Here is an 11,930-nt window from a genome sequence, read left to right on the forward strand (position 1 = left end):
TCCATACATACATAAATACATACATCTATACATACATCTATACATACTTCCATACATACATCTATACATACTTCCATACATACATACATCTATACATACATACATACATCTATACATACATACATACATACATACATACATCTATACATACATACATGTATACATCTATCCATACATCCATACATCCATACATACATGTGTACATCCATACATACATCCATACATACATGTGTACATCCATACATACATCCATACATTCATCCCTCCTTCCCTCACATAACCTGTCAGTTCCTGTGACTGTTATATACTACATTAAATATACTAGATTAAATTTTACAGCAATATCTGTGAACTTCCCAAAAAAGCATTTTTGTTAGCTAAATTTACCTAGCTCTGGCAGCCATCTTAAATTAGGACTATTTACATTAGTTAGTTGTAGATGTGTGTAGGAAGAGGGCCACTTGCATCATGAAGGACCCCACTCACCCAGCACACAACACTTTTTGCCCCGCTCCCCTCAGGAAGGAGGTTGAGGAGCATTAAGTGTAGAACCACTAGACTGAGGAACAGCTTCTACTCTGAGACTCATGAATCTCTAACCAGAATAATCACTGTGGAAAATCACATCATGTTGCTGCTGATCTGTTTCATGTTGCTGCTGATCTGTTTCATGTTGCTGCTGATCTGTTTCATGTTGTGTTCATGCGTGCTCATCTGCTGTTTTTAAGATATTTTGCTAACAGATGCAACACACACAGCCTTAGTCTTGGCGGTGGGGACTTACATCTGTCACCATGTCGATGAGACTCTTGTTGCAGGCATCAAAGCGAGTCTTCCACGAGTGACACTCTTTCTCCAGCTTTTTCATTTTCTTCGCCATCTACAAAACAAAAGAGCGCACGATGAAACTTAAAAACCTTCATGGTTCAGGGAAGAGGGTGAGGTCTCAGACGGGTCAAAGCTTCTTACTTTGTCCATGTCCTGTTTGAAGCTGCTGTACACGCTGCTGCTCTTTGACACCGTGCCCTGGATCTCATCAAACTTCTGGGAGTACATGTCGAGCTGAAGACAAGTGACAACAAACTGTGATTCATCTGCTCGACGGGGCGGAGGAGAGACGCGCTGCCCACGACGAGCCGTCGCCCTACCTGGCTCCTCATGTCGCCTTCCTGCTCCCTGAGGACTTTCAGCTGGACTTTATACTCGGCCGTTTGCTTGACGAGCTGCAGGACGGCGACACGTTTCGTGAAAACGATCAGAACTGCCGAGTCAGCATTTACACAATTCTTGTCCCATAACCGATTTTGGAATCCAACTAATTCAGCATATTTTCAGCTATTTGAAGCATTTGTTCTGCTCAGCTTCTAAAATTGCTGTTTGAAAGTTGCTCGAGCGTATTTCCTCCTAAAACCAAACGTTATCATGCAAACAATGAAATGAAACGGTAAAAGTTGATTCTGGTTTATCACCTCTGCATACGTTCTGCTGTTTATTTATCCATAAAACAAAATGTTAGCTGATATAACTTTAGTATCTCTAACTTTTGAATTATTTAACATTTACTAAAAATAAATTTCACACAAATATATTTGATCTTTCAAAAGCGTTGATCTCTGAAATAGACTTCAGCTTACATCTGTCTTTGTTTCCTTCAGTCCCTTTTAACGTTTAGCTACTATTTTGTTAGTTTTAGCTTTTAGCTACAGCTTGCTAATTTTTATTTTTTAAAACCGCTAAATTTAGTATTTGGCTACAGTTCGCAAATTTTAGTATTTTAACTATTGTTATGCAAGTTTTCAATATAGCTCTGTTGCATTTAGTTTTTAGCTATGAGTTGGCTAATTTAAGCTGTTTAAGCTATAGTTTTACTCATTTAAAATTTTAGCTAAAGTTTTGATACGTTAAGCTTTTAGCTACAGCTTGCTAATTTTAGTTTAACTATTGTTATGCTAGTTGTAGCTTTTAGCTCTGCTATATTTAGTTTTTAGCTATGATTTTGCTAATTTAAACTGTTTAAGCTATAGTTTTACTTGTCTATTGTTTTAGCTACAGTTTTGACAAGATCAGCCTTTAGTTGAGTTTTTGTTGAGTTTCTCTTTGGGCTGTTTCAGCTGTTTTAACGTTAACAGTTCTTTAAGAAAAGTCTGTCGGCTCTGAGTGTCCGTACTCCGTTTGTACAGAAAATGGATTAAACTGGGTTTGGTTCAGTTACTGGCTTTAGTTTTAATTCTTTTTTTTTTTCAAACAGCTCTTTGAGCTTCCAGATTTTCCACTTTATAGAATTTAGTTTTTTATGTGAATCGGCTGTTTGGAACTAAACTTTCAGCTCTTAAAATGATGTAACTAAATGTCACACTGCAGCTACGTTCTTCAGCTCAGTTTCAGCTTCTTCAGCCGACAGTTTAGCCCTCAGCGTATCTTCAGATAAAAGCAGCATTTCTTTAGCTGCACATCAAACCACGTGCGTGACGTTTGGGGCTTACGAGCTCCTTCTCCAGCTTGTGCTTCTGCTCGGCCTCCTGCAGAAGCAGGTTGGCCTGCGTCAGTTTGGTTTCCAGCAGCTTCTCCTTCAGGTCTCGGTGCTTGAAGACCTTTTCCAGGTTCTGGAAGACATGCAGCTGAATTTGAGCTGTTTTCACTTTTCTTGGCTGGACTACTGTTTCTAACAGATGTGAGACCGGAGAGAAATGTGCAAATGATTCATGTTCCCAGATGTGTGTGGGGTCAGGGTTGGGATGTCTCCAGCTGCTCTGTGTTTGTCGGCTCCGTGAGGTGCAGGCTCCTTACCGCCTCTCGCTGGTCGTACTGCGTGATGAGCGCCTTGAGCTTTTCTGCCAAAGCGCCGTTCTCCTGACAGAGCTTGGTGTTGCGGCTGCTGTGTTCCTCGATTTGGGCTTGAATGTCACAGAGCGTCCCCTGGAAGTGGGTGGTGATCTCCTTCCTCTTCAGGTCGTCCTCCCTGCACCTCTGCAGGGTCTCCTCCTGCCAGTTTTAGAAGCACAGTTGGGTTTTTAGTTTGGTGACGTTACAGGACCTGAATCCATTCTCATATGGCCCAGCCAAAGAACGGACTTTAATGTCCATTCATCACTAAATGCCAACAAAAAATGTCTCCAAATGAGTCAGTTTTACAGATATTGACCTAACTGTTGGTGTGGTAGTAGCTGCGAATGACCAGCAACATTTATGTTTGAAGTCTTCTTACTTATTTGAAGTAAACTCCGTCTGTCTGTTGGCAAACAATGTCATGAATCATGAACCAAATCAATGATTCCATTGTTGCTCCATTAACACCACGGCAACTGTGGAGGCAACTCAATTCAAGATGTCCGCCACAGCTGATTGAATTTAGCAAATCCACAAATGACTGAACCTCAAATATATGAATCTATAATTTAATGTAATTGTGGCTGACAGTCATACACTAGGCCTGTCACGATAACAAATTTTACTGGGCGATTAATTGTCTCAGAAATTACTGCGATAAACGATAACATTGTTTGAAATTTGACAATAATTAGTAATTGTCAAATTCATGAAGAAATGTTTTGTTTTGAGTGTAGTACCTTTTTTCAACCACCGGATGGCATTATAAGACTGTTTGAACTGAAGGATGGATAGTGAGGGAGCGAGCAGCGTGTTTTTAAGAAAAATGGGAGGGAGGCCCCTTGACGTGACATGGGCTGTCTCTCTTCGGTTCTCAAAATGGCGGACGCTCCGTGTGGTTTGAGCTCTTTAGCATTTTTTACACAAAGCTTGTAATTAAAAATCAGTAAACAAGTTCTCAGCTTCTTTTTGCAGAGAAAAACAACTTTTTACACGAAGACACAAGTTTCAACCGTGAATTTCGGAGGTCGGCCTGTTAGCTTAGCTCGTAGCTTAGCTTCTCAGTTTAGCTGCTTTTAACATCCAACAACACAATTTTGGCCAGTTAAAACAGATTTTGGAGAACAAAGAGAAAGGGAGGGGTCCGTGAAGAGCACCGGAGTTGAGTCTTTTGTCATCCAGCGTCTTCAGTAGAAAGAGAGACGCGAAGAAACGATAACGCCGATAAATAGAAATTATCCTTTTAATTTATCATGCCATTAACTGATTTATTGTTTATCACAACAGGCCTATCATCCACATCGCATAATCTGACATCTCATTGATTAATTGCCTTTTGTGCCATGTGTGCACGTTGTGACGTGGTAACTTGAAAAATGAGGCACCGACCTCCATCTTGATATGCGGCTGCATCGAGGTGTAAGGAATCTCACCACTGGAAATTTGGATGCCACATCAAAATCCAAGATGGCCACTAGCCACACCTATCTTTTGAGGAAACTATGCTTTTTAATTTTCACGTTGCTTAAAAGTATAGTTTCTTAAAACGTTTGGGGTGGCAGAAGATGAATTTCTGGTGGCTAAGGCCACCGTTGGCCACCCCCTGGCTCCACCACTGTGCCTTATGGCAGATAAAGTTCTCCCTTCACTCTCCAGGATCCGTCACGCTGCACCGCCTCAGACAAGCTCACAGTGCAACTCCTACCCACTTGAATCTACTGCACAAAAACCATCAAGGTTTACTTCATTCCCTGTCCCAGTCCAGAAGAACACTAATCTCGTTTGGTCTCACCACCGATGACAGCAGCTGAATGGCGCAGATCTGTTTCTAAAGCCACCTGTGAACAGGCGAAGTCAGAGCCGAAGTACCTTCAGAGTCTTGTTGTGCCTCTGCAGCTCCCTGCAGAGCCCCTCCAGTTTACTGCGGGCCAGCACGGCCCGGCTGTGCTCGCTCTGCAGCTGGTCCTTCTCCTTCACCACCTGGAGCAGCTTCTTCTGCAGGCCCTTCAGCTGCTTCTGGTCACTGCGGTGCTCCTCCAGCTGCAGACAGAGCCAGGTTGTGCATCTTCTGCAGGCGGGGTTGCTCTTTGTGTGTTTGTGCTCGCCCACTCACCAGCTCGGCGTGCTTCTTGATGATGGCCTCCAGCTTCTGCTCAGGAGAGTCCAGCTTGTTGAGGCTTTGCATCAGCAGCATGGCCTCCTTCCCTGAACAGCCAAACGTTCAGCACAATCATCTGGAACTGTCCGAACGCTGAGGCAGCGCTCGCTCAACCCTTTTCCTGTTTCATTTTTTACTTCAGCTACTTCAGAATCGCTTTTCAACCATTGATTTATCAAAAGATCGGCTCCTTCAGGAATCGTTTATGACTTGAGATGTTTGTAACTTTTGTACTTTTTAACTCTATTTACTAAATCTCAGTTCCTTCAACACCAGCTCTTAAACCAGCTTCAGCACGTCGGCTCTACTTTAGCCTCCTTGTGCTACTTTTAGCTTTTAACTACTTTTTGGCTAAATTTAGCAATTTGAACACGTTTAAAGTTTTATAACTTTCATAAATTTCAGCTTTTAGCTCCTTTTGTAAAAAGTTAAGCCTTTAGTTACAGTTTAGCATAATTTTACTTAATGATTTAGCAAAATCTCTTTTTTTACTTTGTTTTTTGCAAAATGTTTGCTTTAGCTTCCATTTTGCTTATTTCAGTTTTAGCTGTTTTTTTTCCCCAATACAGATTTTAGATGTGGTTTTTCACAGATTTGCTCTGTTTATGGTTTGTTAAATTTCGTTTTTACACACCATTGTGTTAGCTTAAACTTATAGCTACTATGTGGTTAAAGTTTTAGCTTTTTTTTTTTATTTTAGCTTTTATTTACAGTTTAAATTTTTGCTTTTAGTTATGATTGTGATAATTCACATTCTATTCCTATTTTACCTACAGCTTTGCTAAAATTAGCTTTTACCCATTCATTTGCTAACATAAGCCTTTAGTTGCTGTTTGGTTTTAGCAACTGTTTTGCTAATTTTAGAAATTGGCTATGGTTGCACTAAAAACCCATTTTACCAAAAGTTTAGCTAAATTTAGCTTTTATCTACCATTTTGTTAACTTTAACCTTTATATATCGTTTGGTTAATTGAAGCTTTTAGCATCAGTTTTGCTCATATTAGGATCTACAGTGAGGAAAATAAATATTTGAACACGCTGCGACTTTGCAACTTCTTCCACTTAGAAATCATGGAGGGTCTGAAATGTTCATCTTAGGTGCATGTCCACTGTGAGAGACTGAATCTAAATAAAAAAAAAAAACAGAAATCACAAAGTATGATTATTTAATAATTTATTTGTGTGTTACTGCTGCAAATAAGTATTTGAACACCTGTCAATCAGCAACAGTTCTGGCCCTCAAAGACCTGTTAGTCCACTCCACTTCTTATTCTAAATCAGAAGCAGCTGTTTGAGGTCGGTAGCTGCATGAAGACACCTGTCCACCCCACACAATCAGTAAGACTCCAACTACTAACATGGCTAAGACCAAAGAGCTGTCCAAAGACACCAGAGACTAAATTGTAGACCTCCACAAGGCTGGAAAGATCTACGAGCCAATTGCCAAGCAGCTTGGTGAAGAAAGATCAACTGTTGGAGCAACTGTTAGAAAATGGAAGAAGCTAAACATGACTGTCAGTCTCCCTCGGACTGGGGCTCCATGCAAGATCTCACCTCGTGGCGTATCAATGATCCTAAGAAAGGTGAGGAATCAGCCCAGAACTACACGGGAGGAGCTGGTCCATGACCTGAAGAGAGCTGGCACCACTGTTTCCATGGTTACTGTGGGTAATACACCAAGACGTCATAGTTTAAATCATGCATGGCACGGAAGGTTCCCCTGCTTAAATCAGCGCACGTCCAGGCCCGTCTGAAGTTTGACCAGGACCATTTGGATGATCCAGAGGAGTCATGGGAGAAAGTTCTGTGGTCACATGAGACCAAAATAGAACTTTTTGGTCTTAATTCCACTCGCCGTGTTTGGAGGACGAAGAATGATGAGTACCATCCCAAATACACCATCCCTACTGTGAAGCATGGGGGTGGAAGCACCATGGGTGTTCTTCTGCACACGGGACAGGACGACTGCACTGTATTAAGGAGAGGATGACCGGGGCCATGTGTTGTGAGATGTTGTGGAACAACCTCCTTCCCTCAGTTAGAACATTGAAGATGGGTCATGGCTGGGTCTTCCAACATGACGATGACCCGAAGCTCACAGCCAGGAGAACCAAGGAGTGGCTCCGTAAGAACATATCAAGGTTCTGGAGTGGCCCAGCCAGTCTCCAGACCTGAACCCTACAGAAAATCTTTGGAGGGAGCTCAAACTCTGTGTTTCTCAGCGACAGCCCAGAAACCTGGTGATCTACAGAAGATCTGTGGAGGAATGGTCCAACATCTCTGCTGCAGTGAACCTGGTGATAAACTACAGGAAACCTTTGACCTCTGTCACTGCAAACAAAGATACTGTACCAAATATTAACATTGATGTTCACAGGTGTTCAAATACTTATCTTCAGCAGTAACACACAAATAAATTATTAAATAATCATACTTTGTGATTTCCAGATTATTATTTTTTTAGATTATGTCTCTCACAGTGGACATGCAGCTAACATGAACATTTCAGACCCTCCTTGATTTCTGAGTGGGAGAACTTGCAAAGTCGCAGCGTGTTCAAATACTTATTTTCCTCACTGTAACTAAAGTTAAATTACTGCAGATATTCTGTTTTACCTTCAGTTTTGCTAAAATGATGTTTTGGCTACAGTTTTGGTGATTTTAGCTCCTGTTCCATAACTTTAGCTGTTTAGCTGATGGATAATTCTTTGCCCAGTTTATTGCTGGTCACGCGGCCCTCAGTTTTCACAGGGACTGTTCTTTCTCTGCACCGACACGTCATCTCCAAACAGAGTTCTACAGTTTCAGGCTGGATCCAACCCAGTTCAGCTAAAATCAGTGAAGCATTCTGGGAAAACGAAAACCCACCAAGATTTTTGAGCATCTTCTTCTCCAGTTTTTGCTCCTTGCGGGCGTCGGGCTCTTTGGCTGCTGTGACCTCCTCTGAGTCGTCTGTCTCAGCTGGAAGCTGGGCCTCCTGGTACGTGCTGAGGATGTCCTCCAGCTGCTGGTCCAGGTCCTCCGTCAGGTCCATGTGGCGGTCGTTGACCGGACCGGCGGGCGCAGCGCTGCTCTCCATCGTTCACAGCTTCTAACACAACAAAGGGACAGTCGGCTCTGCAGCAGAGCCACGAACGAGTTCATTCGTTTCTGAAGAGGCAGGTTTGCTCCATTTATCACCCGCTGCTGAAAGGCAGCAGTTGTCTGTCTGTTAGCAAAATATCTCATGAACAACTGAGGAGTGTTGTGACTTATGAGGCACCAGCTCCAGGACGTTTGGCGCTGAAGAGCTGAGAGTCTACAACTAAAGATGGACTTCTCCACCAACCGTGCTTTGGTTATTTCAGCAACACCAACTTAAACCTCATCACCCAAAATAAAACTTGAGCCAGAGCGACTTCAGCGGCAGAACGTCTGACGACACAGCTCTGTGCACAAGTTTCCACCCCTCACTTCTTTCACTTTGCTTCTGAAGAGCCAGAATTTATCTTTGTGCTCCGACGCAACTCCTATAAACTTTCAGAAAGTTTTCATTGAACGGACTCCTGCATTCACTTGTAGTCCATTCAGTTCAAGATGGCTGCCACGGCAAACTCATGAAGCACTAACTCATCATAAATAAATACGGTGCGACGTACAGTTTGGATTTTTACCTGGCAACCCATTTTTTTTTAAAGGAACTTTTCTTACGCCGAGATGCAGCCACGCACCAAGATGGAAGCTGGTACCCTGCTGTGTGTTCTTGTGCTCGCAACGTGCACGGAATGACGGACGGACTCGATGATTGATTAGACCAGGGGTCTGCAACCTGCGGCTCTGGAGCCACATGCGGCTCTTTGGTCCCTCTGCAGCGGCTCTTTCAAGCTTTGACCAAAACCGACGTAAAACTGAATTTTATTGGTTAAACAACAAAAAAGACGAGTTCAAACAGTTTTTCTGTCATCTCTTTTGCAAATATGTGAAACTGGAGCAAGTAAAACATACTTTAACTTGATGTTTATTTCTTTATACTGTATAAAGAACTGTCTGCATAGTTTATAGATTTTTTTTAATTAAAAAAAAGGTAAAAACTGATTTTTTTCCCGCCTCTTTACAAGAATCTGGTCTTTTTCTTTAATAAATGTTAAAAATCTTTAGATTTTAGCTTTTTAATGGGACCCTTACTGGCCACAAAAGCCCCCTCCAGCAAACCTAAAGTGGCCCATGGGCCACCAGTTGATAACCACAGGTGCAGCAGGTTGTTGCGGCTCCGGACACGTTTAATGTCGTGAACGAAAGTGGAAGAAATGGCTCTTGTGATCCTAAAGGTTGCAGACCCCTGGATTAGACGGATGGTTTGGACGGACGGATGAGTGGAGGGTGTTTCCAACCCTCTCTTCACTCCACGATGAGGAACAACTACCGGATGAATTTCAGTGATGGTGTCAGACTCTTGTAGATCCCGCTCAGCTGCTTCTGCACCACGTTTAGTCGAACATCTGTTCAATGATTGGCTGTGGCAGCCATCTTGATATGGAAAGGCTCCAAATACTAATAAGTCTCAGATATTTATTCAGTGTGGTTCCTGAGATATTTTGCTAACAGACAGAGTTAACTCCAACATCTAATGCCACAGTTTTAATTAACAGTTTTGCGCAGTGGTGTGTGTTTGGAGGATGCTCAGCTACTACCATGTCAAATTTTAGCTCATTATCAATTTTTACGTTTTCTAAAGTAAGTTGGCATGGCAGCCATCTTGTATCAGATTATATTTAAAAGTTTATCAGTATTACATCCAATGATTCCTGTGTAAAGTTTTCTGTAAAATCTGTCCAGAGGTTCATTAGATATTTTGCTGACAGGCAGTGTTGACTACAATGGTTAAATGGACTCGATCTGCTGGTAATCAAAGTATTTGTTGGGAATGACTCTTGGCGACTACCACACCAAGTTTTAGTGCAAAATAAATAAAAAACCCCGAAGCTGTACACCTTTGTGTGTTCAAGATCACTCAGCTGTGGCGGCCATTTTAAATCAGGTTGGTTCCAAAATTGAATCAGTTGTAGATTAAAATCCAATTAATGCTCTCTGAGGGTTTCATTAAAGCCCACCTTGTGGTTCAGGAGATATTTTGCTAACAGACAAACCGTAAGACATGCCCCCCTGGCAGTAGGCCGGTCTGCTCTCTGGGGTTCTGCAGACTCTGAGCCGGTTCAGGTGCATAAAATTAGCACAGCCTTCACGCTGCCGGTGCTTTTCACAAGCGGAGCACCTGTTCAGGCCCGCACGCTATTTTAGGAACTTCTTAATATGGACACAGCATTTATTTATTTATTTATTTATTTATTTATTTAGTATTATCCACTCCCTTTGATGTCCGTGTCGACGGTTATGAAAGTGAAGTGTTTTTTTTCTGCAGATCCAAATCAAAGTGGAAAGTGATGCGAGTGTCGGTGAGAGGAAGCTGTTCAGATGGAAATTTACCAGCGTTCCCAGTAAACCGTTCAGCCGAGCGCGCCGGTCATTACGAACTCTTTCTCTCTTAAAGGACTGAAACGTCTCGATGAGAACAAAGTCCGGTTCATAAAACACGTGTTAGTTTGTTAGGGAGAAGGAAAAGCCTGGAGAATTGTGAAAAACCAGGTTTTTGATGTTATTTATGTAGAAATGCAACAAAGACGCAGACAGGAGGGTCTTACCAGGACCGAGGGCCGGAGGGAAGCGTGGAGGGACTGGGACTGAGACCACAGCTGTGATAAGACCCCCCAAAATAACCCAGAACTGGAGCTGACTCTGAGCAGAGAGGGAGGACTCTGGTTACTGTCGCCGGTTCTTCTGTTGGACGTTTCGTCTCGTTTCACGTCCACACCTCCTCTTATTTTTTATTAAATCTTCTTACTGGGCGGGGAGCTCTGTTGCTGCCCGCTTTTTATTTTCATACATTTACTGAATACTTGTTTAGTCGCGGTTTAGCTGTTTGTGCCCAAATGTTCGGCTCGTTCAGGAAAGGTGCCGCAATCTTTGATGTTTGCAACTTTTGCACTTTTTCAAATATTTAGTTTTGTTTCCAGATGTTTTTCCCACAGAAACGCAGCGACAGCTCCCACTTTAGAAACGTTAAACTCAACAGAAACGTTAAGTCGGGTCCTCTGGACGGATTCTTCTTGTTGAAACGTTTCGTCTTTCATCCGAAAGACTTCGTCCGACTGAGTCCTGCCTCAAACTCTGTTGATCAAACCAGTCTGCTGGAGATTCCAGAAACCAGCTGTTCACGTGATGAAGGACCATCAATGATGGCCGCTTGCTATTCACAGAACCAGCCTGAGGACGAACCTGGCCCAATCTTCTGTCTCCATTTTGGCTCTTCTGCTACTTTTAGCTTTCAGCTAGTCTTGCTACAATTAGACTGTAGCCAACCTATTGTAATATTAGTTTTAGCTTTTTGCTAAACTTTGCTTCTTTTAGCCCGAAGCTAACATTTAGCTGTGTTTAGCATTTAACTACTGTTTGTTACTTTTAGCTAACCTGTTGTCATTTTTAACCTTTTTTTAGTCGTTGCTTAACTATCATTTTACAACTTTGGGTTTTTAGTCCGGCTGTAGTATCTTTTAGATTTTAGCTATATTTTTGCTTATTTTAGCTAGTATTTTATGTTGGACTTCTAGATGGTGTTTTGATATTTTAGCTATCGTTTAGCAATTTTAGGGTTTCAGTTAAAACTTTGCTTCTTTAAGCTTTTATTTTGTTTTAGCTAGTATGTTTGTTTTTATTTAACCTTAAGTTAATTTTAGCATTTATTTTGTTACTTTTAGCTTTTAGCCAGCCTTTTGCTTCTTTTAGCCTTTGGCAACTTTGGAATTTTGATAAAGTTTTGCTCGAAATAAAAACAAACGAAAGCGGGAAACAGCAGAAATGTGAAAAATAATTAAAAAATAAAAAAAAATAATAAAAAAAGATAAAATTAGTA

General features: G+C 41.8%; 1 protein-coding gene across 1 annotated transcript in view; it reads right to left on the reverse strand.

Moving 5' to 3' along the window:
* Positions 1-10,759, reverse strand: part of txlnbb (taxilin beta b) — a 12,723-nt gene extending 1,964 nt beyond the window's left edge. The window contains exons 1-9 of the mRNA XM_037695548.1: positions 10,663-10,759; positions 7,853-8,101; positions 4,940-5,031; positions 4,696-4,866; positions 2,788-2,982; positions 2,484-2,603; positions 1,149-1,223; positions 970-1,062; positions 785-880 (exon numbers count right to left, since the gene is read on the reverse strand). Coding sequence (XP_037551476.1) covers positions 785-880; positions 970-1,062; positions 1,149-1,223; positions 2,484-2,603; positions 2,788-2,982; positions 4,696-4,866; positions 4,940-5,031; positions 7,853-8,063 — 1,053 coding nt within the window. The 5' untranslated portion in view covers positions 8,064-8,101; positions 10,663-10,759. The remainder of the gene's footprint in view (positions 1-784; positions 881-969; positions 1,063-1,148; positions 1,224-2,483; positions 2,604-2,787; positions 2,983-4,695; positions 4,867-4,939; positions 5,032-7,852; positions 8,102-10,662) is intronic.
* Positions 10,760-11,930: the final 1,171 nt, after the last annotated feature.

The sequence above is a fragment of the Nematolebias whitei genome, chromosome 21 (genome assembly GCF_014905685.2).
Source record: "Nematolebias whitei isolate Nwh7 chromosome 21, NemWhi1, whole genome shotgun sequence".
Taxonomy (NCBI): Eukaryota; Metazoa; Chordata; class Actinopteri; order Cyprinodontiformes; family Rivulidae; genus Nematolebias; species Nematolebias whitei.